The 16,344-nt window shown below is 42.1% G+C and overlaps 1 protein-coding gene across 3 annotated transcripts in view; it reads left to right on the forward strand.

Annotated features, from left to right (window-relative positions):
- The window catches only part of SUCLG2 (succinate-CoA ligase GDP-forming subunit beta), a 333,369-nt gene that overhangs the window by 265,057 nt on the left and 51,968 nt on the right, over positions 1 to 16,344 (forward strand). For 2 of the 3 annotated variants that reach the window (XM_058726235.1, XM_058726237.1), the window contains exon 11: positions 10,099 to 11,151. The exons of the other annotated variant lie outside the window; for it this stretch is intronic. In XM_058726235.1, the coding sequence (XP_058582218.1) occupies positions 10,099 to 10,214 (116 nt within the window). In that variant the 3' untranslated portion in view covers positions 10,215 to 11,151. Of the gene's footprint in view, positions 1 to 10,098; positions 11,152 to 16,344 lie in introns of those variants that run through there. 3 annotated transcript variants of the gene reach the window in all.

Raw genomic sequence — 16,344 nt, forward strand, 5'->3', positions numbered from 1 at the left:
GTTCCAAAGACAGTGGGACATAATTTGCAGCCTGTTGTAGAGAAGAGACCAGCGGCAAGGCCTGGAATTCTGGAAACTCCCCACGGTACCTGAGTCTAAAGCCTCCTCCGTCCTCAGCTCTGAAAGGGTTTTTAAAAGTCAAGAGAAAGGTGGTGATACTAAGCTCTGAGAACCTAACAGCTCAAGGAACAGATCAGCAGTGAGATCCACTTGGCCATTCCCCCCACGTAAGTACAGAATCACAGACAGTGACGCCATGGTGTCACTTCTCAGGCAGCATGGGAGCTCCAGGGTCAGGATCACAGACAAAAGTCCCACACTGCCAAAATTACCTTTGAAAATTCCTGAAATCATGCCTAAGTTAGAATATACATGAATTGAAAGCCATGCGGTAGACTCCAGGAAGGCAAATCTTCCTAAGTCTGTGTCGATGTTTTTTATGAGAAAGGCTCTATTCTGTTCTTTATGAGAACGGCCCTATTCCGGGCAGGTACAGAATTGTAGGGCATTCTGGCTTGCCAGAGGATACATTCCATTCCATACATTTGTCTTAGGTTAACATATATGTTGCTTTTTTGAGGGTTTACGTGGTTGAAAGTGAAAGTGTGAGCACCTAGCATACGCCCTCAGTGAATATATGTTAGACTTGGTTCTAAATCTGGGTTGCACACCCTTCTTGGAAGCACTGTGGAGAAGACCCTAGCCATCGGCTTCCTGCCACTTGCGTCGGTGGTTCCTACGGGCATCATGAGAATAACACTCACACCCTCGGCAGTGGTTTCTTCTTACCCCGGGAGGAGAAGTCATCAAGGAGAATAGGTGTGCACAGGATGTCTTTTGTCATTTTTAATTTTTCTAAAATGTGAGGAATCCAGGGCATTTCTGTAAGATACTCTTCCAACTACAGTAACTTCCCAAGGTCGCTCAGCTTCTCGGTGACAACCAGGTTTAAAATCTCCATTTCCTCACTTGTGAAGCAGGAATAGAAATATGGCGGTCTCATGGGGTTGTTGCAAGGAAAAGATGAGTTTTACAGTAACCCAGACAGTCCCTGGCTCTGTAAACGTTGGCTGCCATTATTACTCGAGCTCTTGTTTGTAACTCCACCAGGGGGCACTCTTTGTGCCAAGCAGGGGCACTCTGTGGGCTGGCAGCAAAGTGCCAAGCAAGGTGTTAGATACTGGCTGCACATCATCTGTGGCAAGTGAAGCCTGCTGATGCAGCAGGAGTTTTACCTCTGATTCTCAATGAATTATTCCATTTTTAGCAGTACAATAACAAAAGACATGTGATAAGTTATCTACATTTACATGTCACCAAGAAAATGGGCCCCTTCTATCTGGTTGTCACTTGAAAGGAGAATAATGGAAGAGGAGCAAGGGCAAAAGGACAGTGACCATTTTAGGAGGAATCTGCTGCTCTGTGGAACCTGGTTTGTTTCCACTGACCTCCTTTCTCCCTGGGGTGGAGGCGGGGAAAGATTTGATTACTTAGAGCAGGGGTCGACGTATTTTAGGATTGATGGGCCATGCTGACTCTGTCACAACCGCTCAGCTCTGCCTTTGGTGGTACAGAAGCAGCCATGGACAATCTGCAAATGAATCACTTTGGCTGCATTCCAGTAAAACTTTATTTATGGGCACGGAAATTTGAATTTCATGTGACTTTCATGTATCACAAAATATTATTCTTCTGATTTTTTTCCAACTATTTAAAAATGTAACAACTATTCTTAGCTGACTTAGAATAGCCCTGATTTAGAACACCAGACCGAGAGTCAGTCCTGTACATGGCTTGCTGATTATTTCACCGGGGCAACTCACCTAGCATTTCCGGGCCTCAGTTTCCTCTAGTGAAAACAAGAGACTTTGATCCTAAAGGACGCTTAGGATTCCTCCCAGCGCTTGGACGCCAAGTTACACGGTTGTCATGCAGCTTCGCAGTCATACAAATCTGTGTTCTAGCGTTGGCTTAGCCTTTGACTTGCTCGGAGATGTTGGGCAAGTTCCTCAGCCTCCCAGTGCCTCAGTCATCTCATCTGTAAAATGGGGATGAAGATGATGTCTTTTTTAGGGTTGCTATGAAGGTTGAAGTGATACGATAGTTGTGAACCCCTTAACTCCTGTATCCAACAAATATTTATTGTACCTAGTGTATATACGATAAGTGCTAACTGTTGCATTCTTAAAAAGCTCAATTCCTATTATAATATTACTCTTTATTTATTTATTTATTTATGAGAGAGGGAGCGAGAGGAGAGAGAGCACACACATGAGCAGGGGAGGGGGCAGAGAGAGGGTGAGAGACAATCATAAGCAGAATCTGGTTCAGCACAGAGATCAATACAGAGCTCGATCTCATGAACTGTGAGATCATGACCTGAGCTGAAATGAAGACGTGGATGCTTAACCGAGTCACCCACGTGCCCCCGCAAATAATACTTTTTCAAAAAGCCTAATTTCTCCATACTTTTGGCTAGAGAGTAATTTTCTTCACAGCCCTGTGATAAAAGACTGGCCTGAGTTGGGGGCAAGGGGCCCACCTTTTGAACAAAACCCTGTGATTTCTATCCACTACCATGTTCTTCTCTCCCAGCTCATGAAAGCAAAGAACACATTTTGATAAATTAACCTTCATCTCTCTTTACAGCTCTCTCACTCCACCTGGTGGCAGGAAGTCAGTGGTAAAACATGCACAAGTGGAGAATTTTTAAAATTTCATAATTATTCTTTTCATAATATCCTCTATTGGCAGAGCAAGACTTCATTTTAGAATCATTCCCCTTTGATTGTCTGTGTATTGCCATTTTTAAGGCACGCGTCGGGGAGATAACCACTTAGCTTAGCAGCTTTCAGCAAGCAGATGTTAAGAAGTACTTGAAGTTGAACCAGCGTGAGTCAATCAGTTATCTGTACAGGTGGTTATTAAAACTGTAGTCCTGCAGCCTCATTAAAAAGCAATGCAGCATTTAATAATTTTTAGAACATGTCAGCGGCACTAAATGTGGGGAAGAGATCAATTTCCTTTGTAGTTGGGTACACAGGCATAAACACGGTCTTTGGAACTCTCAGTTCCGAGTCAGGGTTTAAAGTGGCTATGATGGTTCACTATTTGGAAATAAAGGCAAGCAAGGGGGTGGGTAGCAGGTGTCAGCCACTTGGTGAATCCAGAAGAAACCAACCTTGAATATTCAAAGAACAGCATTAATGAAAGAAATCCACACAACAACAAGCGTTTGCCCAAGGCTTCCCCTGATTCTCTTTTCTTTTCCAGTGACCTCATTTCCAGGCTGCTGGTTTTCTTTCTGACTCTCTTCTCTGTGCATTCCCCCTTTCCCTTCTAGCTGCTCTCTCCATAGGAACCAGGCAGCAGGGTCTGTGGGCAGCAAGGCCTGCCCTAGCTTTGCTTCTTTCTCCCTGGCCTGTGGGCAGGAGAACCAACCAGGGAGAAACCAGCTTGGAAGCCAGGACAGGGTGCTGGCAAAGTCAGGGCAGGGGCTGGTGCCATGGGACTTGGTGGGCTCACTTGTTTCCCTTGTTCTCTGTGCCTCTTTCGTGTGTCTTCCCCCTCTGGGATATTCATTACTATGTGTTCGTTCTCTCTCTCTCTCTCTCTCTCTCTCTCTCTCTCTCTCTCTCCCCCCTTCCTTCCCTCTCTCTCCCTTCCTTCCTCCCCCTGCCCCCCAGAACCAAGCCCTTTTCCTTCCCCCCTCCTCCCCGCCCCTCTCCTCTCTCCTTTTTCTCTTCTCTTCTTCTTCCTCTCCCTCTCCCTGTTTCATGCTGGGGTTCTGAGTATGCCTAGCCTGTGCTTAATAATTAAAGCTGTAATTAAAGTGTAACTGGAAGCATAATTAAAATTCACTTTAATGGATCCTGGAATTGTGAAGCAATTAGGCATTTTGCTATGGCCCTGCAAGAGCAGCTGGAAGGAGCGAAGGGCCCATTTTCCTAGGCTCTGCTCTACCCAGTCTCTTCCGGCCCCGCCCCCTGGTTGTTAACCTTGAGGAAGGCCTTCCTGGCCAGGAGGGACAGAGGAGTGGTGGCAGCTTGGAGTCTTCTAGGGCACCACATAGAGCCAGCTGCTGTTCAGCCCTTCTTAGAGAAAGGGGCCACCACAAAAGCCCCTGGAGAACCCGAGAAAACTCAGGAACAGTCACTCCTAATTTCCCTCAGGTCGTTTGGGGCTTCTGTTTCAGTGCTATTAAAAAAAAATGGGTTATTTGGGGGTGTCGGGCCAGCAAGGTGATCAGAAAATCTCCCACACCTCACCAACTCAAGCACACTTGGTATGTGTGAGTCCATCCACCGCCATTCAGCCCATCAGCAAGCCCAGGTTGTGTCATGGAAACTGCACTGAGCGCAGAGATCCTGGTGGGCCGGCCTGACAGAATGTCAGCCTAGATGAAGCTTGTGTTTGGTGGGGGCGAGAGAAGCATCAGTGAGCAGTCCCAATAGTGCTGTGATTCCGGAAGTACAAGGTGGGATGGAAGCTCATTTACAAATCCTGCTCTAGTTTAGGGGCTGGGGGAGTAGTGACAAGGGAGGCATCCCCAAAGACATGCCATTTATTTTTATTTCAATTAATTTATTATTTTGAGAGAGAGAGAGAGAGAGACAGCACAAGACGCGAAGGGGCAGGGAGAGGGGGAGAAAATCCCAAGCAGGCTCTGCGATGTCAGCACAGAGCCCAGTGTGAAGCTCGAACTCATGAAACCATGAGATAATGACCCAAGCCACAACCAAAAGTCAGATGCTCAACTGACTGAGCCACCCAGGCGCCCCAGGAAATGCCATTTAAACAATATCTCATGAACGTTTGGGTGTTGGCCAAGCAGAAGACAAGAGTTCTGGTTGGAGGACTCGAGGCCAAAGGTCCAGCATGTCTGTGGGTTCACAGATTTCTAAATCAGTCGTTTTCCACCTTTGGGAATACCTGATGCTCAGTTAAGTCCTGAAGAAGATGTTAATTCAGGAACTGGTTTAGTTAGGTTTCTTGGTTGCAAGGAAGAGTGACTTGTTCCAGTAGTCTCAGAACCCTAAAACGGTCCACAGCCAGTCTGTAGCTATGGAAAAGAACTCAGGTAAAACTGAATAAACAGTTCTCAGAATGGACAGCAGCCATAATGAAGCTGGCCCCCAGGAGGAGGAGGATGTGGCGTGGAGGCCAACCTCAGGAGCAGCACTCCAGCAGCCTGTGCACTTGACTCCACCCCTCTCTGCATGTTTGCGCTGCCTCTGTCTCACCTGCTTACTAACGGCTGATTAAGTCCTTTTCATGCTACTGTTTCCCATTTCGTGTGTGCTACCCATTCAGATTCTCAGCAGAGCAAACCTGACTGCACAAGCTAATGGCCATCATCTGTATTTGCACCACCCTTGGGTCAGGTGCAGTCATCTTGGGAACAGTCCATGTCTGCCTTGGGACGAAGATCACCATGTGGTCCCTCCTCGAGAAGGGGACAGTTGGTAGGGTCGGTGTAGCCAGGCAGGGAGGCTGGAGAAAGCAGACACCCTACTTGTACCTGATCCTTGCTCTCAAATAATTTATAGTATCATTGAAGTTTAGACGATCTCATGCGTGCAAAAGTGCCACAAATTTTAAATTGTAAATTTGACTCCTCAAACAGGAGTCACCAGGAAATCAAAGTAGAGTGGGAAGACCAAAGGATTTTGAGACCTCATCCTGCCAATCACCAGGCCTCAGTGCTCTTGACCAAGAAATAAATAAATGAATAAAAAGCACTCATTTATAAAGACCTGACTCACCAGGTCTTTTAGAACCACCAAATTCACAAGTTCAAAGGCTCAAAGTAATGTGGGAAGACTGGAAAACAGATTATTATTTTTTATTATTGTCAATGTGATTATGACGATATCCTCTATTTATAAAGGTGGTCATTCATGGTTCAGCATGGATGTTTCAAGCATTAGTTCCAGGAATCATTCAGACCAGTGAGAGATCAAGTTCAGTTTTCATTCAACTACTTCCTAACAATTCCTAGCCATGCTAGCTAGACTTTAGCCTTTAACTTACCTGTGCCTCAGTCCTCCCTTCTGTAAAAGGAGGTAATAATGGTAGCTCTCTCAGGGATGCTATTGAGTAGCAAATGAACTAATACAACTGAACATTGCAGGACACCTGCTAAGTTGCTGTTAATGCTTTTGTTACTGTTACCACTCCTGTTGATGCTGCTAATTCTCGTACCGGTTCAGTTCCTCAGAGAGAACTTGACAGGCTTGGCTAAGATCTGTGTTCACAGGAGGACTCTGTCACCAAAGGAAGGTAGTCAGAGATGTGGAATGTTCAGGGAGATGAATCTGCCTCTTGATGCGTGGGGTTCTTGGAAGCTGTTTGTGTGGAGGCTGTTCTAAAGAGAAAGGAAAGAAGGAGAAGAGCCTTTCTGACCCAAATTTAGATTTCTTCCCTGGTAGATTAGAGGACAGGTAGGCAGAGAACTCTGTGTCTCTGTTGAAGGAGATAGAGGTTTACATATTTAACTTTCATTGACCTTCTGGTCCAAAGACCAGTTCCATTCTGTGTCAGTCAGGACTTTGCTGCACACTGTGTCATTATTCCATGAAAGCCCTACTTACGGATTAATGTCAGAATTCCTTAGGCTAATATTCAACACCTGCCATCGTCTGATCCTCTGTTCTACTTTTCAACCTCTGGGACCTTGTCCGAAACTTCTACCATATGTATCAAAATGAACACTGAGGTTGGATTAATGAAATAATAAATCTTTACATCTGCATTAGGTAACTAGTGTGTAACAAATTGCCTTTAACACAGGGAACGTTGTTGATCTCACAGTGTTCTGTGGTAGGGAATCTGAGTGTGGCTTAGTTGGGTCCTTTGGTTTAAGGTCTCAAAGCTGCAGTCAAAGTGTCAGCCAGGGTTAGGGTCATATCAAGGCTCGACTGGGAAAGGATCGCTTCCAAATACATCATTGTTGGCAGGATATAGTTCCCCATGGGCTGTCAGGCTGAAGGCTTCAGTTGCTCCTCGGCTTTTGGCTGGAGGCAGCCCTGAATTCCTTGCCTCGTGGACTTCTCCATAGGGCAGTCCACAGTATGGCAATGTGCTGCATCAGAGTGAACAGAGTCAGAAGGAACAAGGAAGAAGTCCTGGGATTTTGGAACTTAGTCTCAGAGATGACATTCTGTCACTCTTGCTCTTCTTAGTCATTAGAAGCAAGTTGCTGGTTCTACCAATAGCCAAAGGGGTTACACAGGGGCGTGGACACCAGGAAGTAGGAACTGGCCACAGAGAGCCATTTTGGAAGCTGCCTACCACCCTTACAAAGTAATGTGTCAGTCAAAGTAACGCCGGCTCCTATAACAGGTAAATGTTGAAATGTGATTCTTAATGTAATAGAAAGTTCTTTCTCATGAATATGAAGTCTGAAAGGGTGCATGAGTAGGGTGCTCTGCTCTACAGAATTATTCTGGTATCCATGCTGAAGGAGGCATTGCCATGTCCAGAATAGGGGATTTTCAGAGTTGTCTTGGCTGGTGACATTCCAGAAGGTACACAGGGAAAAAACCGAGTGACTGCAGGAGCTCACAAGGGCAACTTTTATGGGCACGTATTTCATGGCGCTCACACACTCTTGGCCAGAACTCAGTCACATGACCCCACATACATGCAAGGGAGACCTGGGAAATGTAGTTCCTGGTTGGGCAGAAGAGGAGCGTGACTGGTTGATGGCGAGCTTAAGTCGGCCACAGATTCCTAGACATTTACAAAATCCTTTCACATGTGTTATTTCATTTGCTCCTCCTCACAACCCATGCTGTCAGCATTATTATCCTCATTTTATAAACAAGGAAACCAACCAGCGAAATTCTGGTTAGAACATTCAGGTTGTATTATTAGAACAGAGTTCAGGTTCCCATCACTGCCACATACAGTCTGTGACTGTAGAAAAGTTCTTTAACCTCTCTGTGCCTCTCTTGCCTCATCTGTGAAATAGGGACAGTAAGATCTAGGCATCGTCGTCATAAAGATTTCATAATACTGCGTGGAAGTCACTTAGCATTATGTCTGGCGTGTGTATTAGTTATGAGGAAGACGATCATAATGTTATGTCTGGGGATTAAGAAGTTGAGGCTCAAAGGTGTTACATAATTTACCTAAAACTGTGCAACTAATCTACAACAGAGCCAGGGTGAGAAGCTAGGGATTTTTGTTTGTTTGTTTGTTTGTTTGTTTGTTTTGAGAGAGAGAGAGAGCCCAAGAAGGGGCAGAGAGAGAGAGAGAGAGAGGGAGAGAGAGAGAGAATCTCTCCTCACCGTCAGCAAGGAGCCCTTCTCTGGGCTCAGTCTCACAAACTGTGAGATCATGACTTAAGCCAAAGTGAAGAGTTGGACCAAGGCTTAACCAACTGAGCCACCCAGGAAACAGCTTCCTTACCTTTTGAATTTTGTTTCCCAAAGAGGATATTTAGCAGATTTCCTGTGGAAAAGAGCAGTGAGTTAGCCTTGAACTAAAGATGCAATGCCAGGTGTTCATTTCACCACAGGTGTGGTGGCCCCCGGCTCCCAGGGAATCCACACTACATCACCTTGTTAGCGCAAATGTTCCTCTTGAACTCGGCATTTGCCTGTTTGTATGAAACATGCTGACCAAGTGCTTCCTTTTTATTTGTACTCTTAGGTCCTCCAAGGCCTATATTTCAAGGTCTTTGTATATAAATAGGCTCTGCCTTGCTAACTGGATAAAAGCACAGGAAATGATGTAAGATGAGGTATTTCATTAGACTCTTAAATGTTACCACATTTCTCCTAGGGGCTTGTTCACTCTGCAAGAACAGAAGAGCAGTTTGCTTGCTAAATAGTCAAGTCGAAGAAGCACACCTCTGGGTGGGGTAGCTTGGCCCACAAGTGCTACAGATCCACCGGGAATGGGAGACAAAGATACACCATCACAGGCTGCAGTACTCTTTTTGGGGCCCTCTGCCCTTTTTGTCATACGGAGCAGGGAGGAAGCGAGAACACGTGTGTTGAATAACTATCATTGTTTCCAAAGCGGTGGATTCATGGCCATAGGTGGGCAGACCCTCAGAACTTTAGTTTCATGAGATAAGACAGTTGCCTTCTAGTATGGGCCAAAACCACGTTAAATCCGCTCGACTGTGGATTATCAGCTGAAATGTCTGCTTTTATCAGTAAAAAAAAAAAAAAAAAAAAAATGTCCATTAGTCTCAGGCAATTCCAGTCTTTCATCTTGCTTATTAGCCAGACCACCACTTGTTAGAGATCTTGCCACGTCATCTTCCCTGTGAGTGATGTCGATTAGAACATATGTTTACTTCATTTCCTGGTGAAAAGCTAGCTCACATCAGTCCTGTGCATCTTCACTTGTTGCTTTCAGTATTCTGTGGCTACCAACCCATCGATTCGCCGTTCTCTCACTCATACTGGACACATAGCTTTTTCTTTAGATTCCATATTCAGGTTGTTCAAGCAAGGGGCACATCGGTTTCATAAGATTTTCTTTTTTCGAATCAGTGGACTAAGTAGTTGTTAATCTCTCTTCGTTCACAGTCTTTTTTTTTTTTTTTTTTTTTTTTTTTTTTTTTTCACAGTCTTATAAGAATGTCATTATCTGCATTTTTTAAATGCCAGAAAAAAATATAGGTAGTATATTTTTATGTAATATTTTATGTATGTTATTTATTTATATTTATATATTTTATTTGTATTTAAGTAAGTTTATATAATTTATATTGTATAAGTGTGTGTATAAGTGTACATATATTTATATGTATTTTTATTTATATCTTATATATATACATATATGTGTATATATACACATATATATGTGTGTGTATATATACGTGTGTGTGTGTGTGTGTGTGTGTGTGTGTGTGTATATATCTTATAATGCCAGACATTTGAGGTGAAAAAAAGGAAAAAAGTAAATTTTTCTGGTGGATACGTCTAAATAGCCAAATCTGAATCATAAAAAAGCTGAACCTGAGCTGTAATTGGTGAGACCTGGGTCTCGCACAATTTCAGGTTGTACGAAACTTTCCAGGGCCCCACCTCCAGTTTCATTTCAGTGACTGTCCGTACCCCCCTGCCCACCTTCTAGGAACCAATGTCCACGAGGCCCAAAACATCCTCAGTAACAGTGGACTCCCCATTACTTCAGCTGTGGACCTGGAGGATGCTGCCAAGAAGTCTGTGGCCAGCGTGGCTAAGAAGTGACAGCTTCGTCCTGACCCTTGGAGGAAGAAGGCCATTGTCTCAAAAAAGGAATGATTCATCACTATGAAGGAAACGGTCATCCAATTGGGGGGAAAATGGGTGAGGGGATGAGCCATAATCACTCTGTGAAAAATCTTAAATCTGCATTTTCTTGAATAAGATCGCTAGCCCACCTCAATAATCTGATGTCACTTACAGTCTTCCATGTTCTGTTCTCATACTTTTCGGTCACTGTGAACCTGCTCAGTAAGCATTGCTTGTTGCCGACTTTAGGGGAGCAGTCTGTTTGGCCAAGCAGTGTGTGTATATACAGATTTTGAGATCAGACCAATTCTACGATTTTTAATAAAAAATTCACATGCTCTAAAAAGTCAAACAAGATTACATTTAACAGCTTAACTTTCAAAAAGGCACAGCGAAGACATTCAAAACTGTTATACACTGCAACAGCTTTTACAAGTTTCTAATTCCAACACACTTAGAAAGTCCATGAATGTTCCAAAACACGTTGTTTTACAGTGGAAGATCGACATTAATATCCCACACATGTATTCTACCATTTGCCTTAATAGTGAATATACTGTGTACCTCACACTAAAAATAACACCAGAAGCCTTATTTGTGATTTTGGAATAGAAGCTTCTATTTCAACGTCAATACCGAAGAATGCTGATTCTTATGGAAATCTCCATAATTAAGTCATTTCAAGAAGAGACAGCACTCAAGATCAAATTATGTTGTGTTGGTATCTTTCCTCCCCTCCTTTTTCCCTCCAGAATCTACCAGCTGGGAAAATGTAATTGAGAGAATCTGGCTTTTTTTTCATAATGCCTGTTTTTGTGGTGGGAAAGGATTTGAATTAGGTCTTTGTTGAAATTTTAGTAAATTCTTATCTGTACACAAATTTAAATAAAATCCTATGTTTTGTAAGCTGTAAGAGCTGTGTATTTCTTGTGTTAGTCAATTTCATCCCTCAATTTTATGTCTTAGATAAGAATCCAAAATTAGAAAATTTGGAGTGTTCCAGGATTATTTCAGTTTCACTCACCTTTATCAACGACCATTTCTGTTAGCAGAATGTGCAATGAAAGAATAAAAATTATAAGCCCAGGTAAGTGTTACAGTGTCTAACAGGTTAAAATGTGACTTCAGTCTGCATAGCACTGAAGGAAATATAGGTGTAAACTCATCCTATTTAATGAGGTTCAGTTGCTAGCATTGAAGGTCTTTCTCTTCATGTATGAATGTTTAGCAGACCAGACTTTTGTTTGTTTGGTCAGTTGACATTGTTCTCATAAATCTCACATATGGACAGCAGTTAAAATGTCATTTTTTTTATAGCTCCATATTTGCCACGGAGAAAAAAAAACATTGAATGGATCAGTCTTACAGTCTTTTTAAATTGTTATGCAATGGATGAAAAATATTACCAATGTCTTTTTAAATGTGGTTTGGCTTTTGATCGCTTAATAACTAGTTAGCAGGTAAAAGAAATAACATATACATTGTCAACTAGACAAAAATCAGCATATTTAAATTTTTTGCCCTTTGTAAAAGCTTATGTTCACATAGCTATATTTACTGTTGTTTCATATGAAGCCAATTTGGAGGAGGAGATAAAGGAATGAAGTCATTCATGTGGTCAGTTTCTAACAGGGTTAATAGTAAGCAAATAGTCCTTTATTTTCAAATAAGTGTTTTTTTTCCTTTTTTTTTTTTTTTTTGTCAGAATTAAGTTCTTTTTTCCCTCTTGGAAGTTCGAAGTTTGAGTTTATGTCATTCACATAATATCTTGGGGCAGACGTCAGCATAGTTTCCATAAATATTTCTGGAATGAATCACTGGTATGTGTGTGTTGACCCAGCTATTGTGACTGATGACACAGGGTAGAATTAGGGACAGTTGGTGTTGGTAGTGTATCTAAAATCTTCCATATGTTATCTACACCAGCATTCCCTATATTTCTGACCTTCCAGCATCCCTTTGAAGTCTGTTTCCAGATCTATATATAAGTATGAACAGTAATTTCCTTTAAATCAGATCAGTAATTTTTTTTTAGGGAGAGAGAGAGTGTGTGTGAGCAGGGGAGAGGGGTAGAGGAAAAGAGAATCTTAATCAGGCTCCACAGTCAGCACGAAGCCCAATGCAGGGCTCTATCTCACGACCCTGAGATCATGACCTGAGCTGCAATCAAGAGTCAGATGCTCAACTGATTGAGCCACCCACACACCCCCCCCTCCCAGAGCAGTATGTTTTAAGCTATTCTAAGCAAGAATATCCATTAAAGGAGGTGACAGTCCAATCATAGTACTCACTGCGCAAGAAGTTTACAGAGTCGTGTACACTTTTTACCTGAAATGCTTTGCACATGAGATTTTAAAGATTTTGTTACTCTATTCGTCCTTCTCCTGGAACAAACATCAGATTTAGAGGTGATTAAAGTCCTGACCCCTCCCACTTAGCAACATTCACTTTCTTTGAGTTGATTAACCAGTGATATTTGTCCAGTCTCTTGTAATGACAAAAACCCAACTCAAACTTAAGAAAAACGGGGGAGAACTGTTTTGTTCTTTTGATTATAAAAGACAGGGGTTCCAGTTTCACTTAAGCCTGGATCCAGAGATTCAAACCCTCAGAACTTGGACTCTGCATCTCAGACCAGCTTGTGTCCATGTTGCTTTCGTTCCAGGCAGGCCATTTCCACAAACTGGCAGAATGGCTGCTGTTCATGCCTAGAACATGTTCTCAGGTTTAGCATCCCTGAAAGAGAAAGAGAGAAAGAGGAGATGAGAAAGAGAGAATGAAAGGAAGTAGGGGGAGACAGAGAGAGAGAGGAGACAGAGAGAGAAAGCTTGAGGAGGGAAGAGGAAGGAAGGAAGGGAGCTACTCTCTCTTGGTAATTGTAAGAGACATTCCAGAATTGAGATGACCAACTGTTTTGGCCACGAAACAATCCATGGGCCAGTCTTCTGGCCAGGAGTTTACAGGACTCTGATGACTCCTGTATGATGAATCCTCTGACGAATCTGGATTAAATACCTACCTTGTTGGCCTAAGGATGATGCCAGCCTGACCCAAACTGCCAGAGCTGGGAGGGAGGAGTAGCTCCATAAGGAAAACTAGAGCTCCAATAAGAAGAGTGTATTCAGGGAAGGAAAAATAACAGAAGACAACCATGCTCATCAACCATAAAGCAATGAGGCTGAACGAATTATTCCGTAAGGATGCTTCCAACTCTAGAATTTCATGATTCTGTTCTAGTAATTTCTTACCATTTCTTTGAATGACATTTTCACCTGTGCATACAAGTTACTAAGGTTTTGTTTATAGATGTTACTTGAGTCATCTAAATATTTGACCTTAATTGATTTGTCTTGAACAGTAACGTCTGTCTAAGAAATAATGACGTTGTGGCAATTAGCTCAATTTTGCTTTTGTATTTAAGTTGTAATTCAATTTGTAAATTAGTAACATTGCCAGGAAACTTTAAATGGCCTGGTTGGATCTGTGAGTCATTTTTAATTAGTTCTTTTATGAACTAATCCCCCTCAGTTTGTGGTCTGAAAGGGAAAGAAGTCATCCTAAAGAATTATATATTTTTTTATTCAAGATCTTAATAAAAGTGGGAAGAAAAATTTATGTTTTGACATTTCTAAATAAAAAAACGTTGGAAAAAATAAATAAATTAATTAATTAATTAAACATTTAAAAGCCCGTGATCAGGGGCGCCTGGGTGGCTCAGTCGGTTAAGCGTCCAACTTCAGCTCAGGTCACGATCTCACAGTCCGTGAGTTCGAGCCCCGCATCGGACTCTGCGCTGATGGCTCAGAGCCTGGAAGCCTGCTTCTGATTCTGTGCCTCCCTCTCTCTCTGCCCCTCCCCCGTTCATGCTCTGTCTCTCTCTGTCTCAAAAATAAATAAACGTTAAAAAAAAAAAATTAAAAAAAAAAAAAAAAGAAAAGCCCGTGATCATTTGCAGGATGCAACCTATGTTCGAAAAATTAAAATAAATGGAAAACAGATAATAGTGGTTAAAAAAAAAAAACGTTGGGAAGAACAAGGAAGGGTATGTGAGAAGATAGTCTTCTATGGATATGTTCTTCAAGTAGATGTTCTTAAATATCCTCCTAGATCTGGAGTTGGCAAATTAAGATCTAAGCAGCTATTTGAGTAACTAGAGTTTTATTGGCACACAGCTCTGCCTTTTTATGCTTCTGTCGTCAGTGGTTCATGTCATGCTGCAGCAACAGAGGTTAGCTAGTTGTGACAGAGATTTTACGACCATAAAATATTTATTATTTGCTCTTTTATGGAAAAAATAAACAGATAAAGTCTATTTAGCTAGATAAATTTAAAAATATAATATTTCTCCAAAACTGACAGCAACAGATTATGGTTTCCAAACTGGGGAAAGGCAGACTTAGACATTAAAGTGAAACCAATGAGTAAGTAGGAAATAGGATCTCTGATCTTTCCATTTTAAATCTGGGGAGAAGTTAGTAGTCTACGAAAGGCCGTTTGCCATTGAAAACTTACTCAGTTATGCTAATTTGTGTCTTTTCATCGCCATAAAAATTGCCTGCAGGTAGCTTGGTGTGCTATTGAACATATGCTGTTCTTGATTACATACGGGTGTGTTGGAATATCAAATCATGACTATGAATATTGAGCTCACAAAGAGCTGTAGCTATTGAGTCATCTTCAAAGTGGTCCTTGTTAGACATTGTTGCACATAATTTAATCTTGGGGTCCTGGAAAGATGATAAGAAAGTAAGAAAAAAGTCATTTCAGTGCACCTGCCACCCACAACGTTGCTGCAGAGGCATTATTCCTTTTTACCATTGAGGAGTTAGTAACATAATGAGATAAAAGTTGTTCTGGTCATGTTACATAGTTAGTGGCAAAAATTTAGACTTCTGGACTTCTGATAATCCTATCACTTCTGTGGCATCCCTGCCCAAAAGAACTTTCTTCACTGAGGGCAGTGATAAGTATTGACTCTATCCGATATGTAGCTGCTAGCCACAGGTGACTTTTGACCACTGTGAACTGAATTTTAAAGTCTGCTTAATTTCAGTTAATTCATGGCCACTTGTTGCTGGTGGCTACCATATTGGACAGCATAGGTCTGTAGTCTAAATCTGATGGGTTTTGGGATGCATCACTTTGACGTCAGAAGACTTCACATTGATTTACTGCTTACTGTCTGCTAGGAACTTTACCTGTGTTGCCTTCATTAATCCCCTTAGCAATTCTGTGAGTCTTTCATTCTTATTTTATGGATGAGAACCTTGTATCTCAGGGAAGGTAAGAGCATGATCAAGAACACACAACTGGCATTTGGCTGGTCAGGATTGAAATTCTGATCTTTTGCATCCAAAGCCACTGCTCTTGATTTTAAACCCCAACTCCGTATAGTTGTGCTGCTTGTAGTCATAGAAAATTTGAAAGAATGTTTGAGGCTAAGACATTTAGGAACCTGGGTTCTTGAATCTGTTTCCTTATAAGTGTACCCCATACCTTGGGAAACACAAGTTAAAAGCCCAAAGATAATCTTATGCAATTGGACAAATAGCATGGACTACAATGGGAATGGCACCTTCCTGGATTTGCACAGTGCATAAGGCAAGGGCCCTTTTCCAGAGTCCTAATTCCAAGTGCCTTCTCATAAATCCATTGCTTTTCCCAATATACAAAACCATGATCACCCTATAAGACAAAAGGCGGGGAGGTGAAGGCTGGAGACAGCATTATCACAGCAGTAGGAGAAAATGTAGCTAGCAACATCACCTTTCTTCTGGAGTATGTTCAGTCCAAAAATGTTGTCTCAGATTTTGACATTTGAAAGAGGCCAGTTGAGATTCTTAGGCACCTTATGCCGCACTTAACAAATCCAAAGTTGATTAGATTTCATATGCCAACTATGGGAAAATATGCTTTTTTTCCCCTTGTTCTTCCTTTGTGTGTAAAGAGGCAGTATATAGAGACATGATTTTTAACTGGGAGCTTGTTTATCTAACTTTATTTTCTAGCTAGCAGAGAAAGAAATGAAAGTCATTAATGTAGCAGTCACAGAGATATCTGCTCTGAGGTCAGACAAAGCCTGGTGAGACAAACTGGAAGATTTGAA

This window comes from Neofelis nebulosa, chromosome 4 (assembly GCF_028018385.1).
Source record: "Neofelis nebulosa isolate mNeoNeb1 chromosome 4, mNeoNeb1.pri, whole genome shotgun sequence".
NCBI classification, from domain to species: domain Eukaryota; kingdom Metazoa; phylum Chordata; class Mammalia; order Carnivora; family Felidae; genus Neofelis; species Neofelis nebulosa.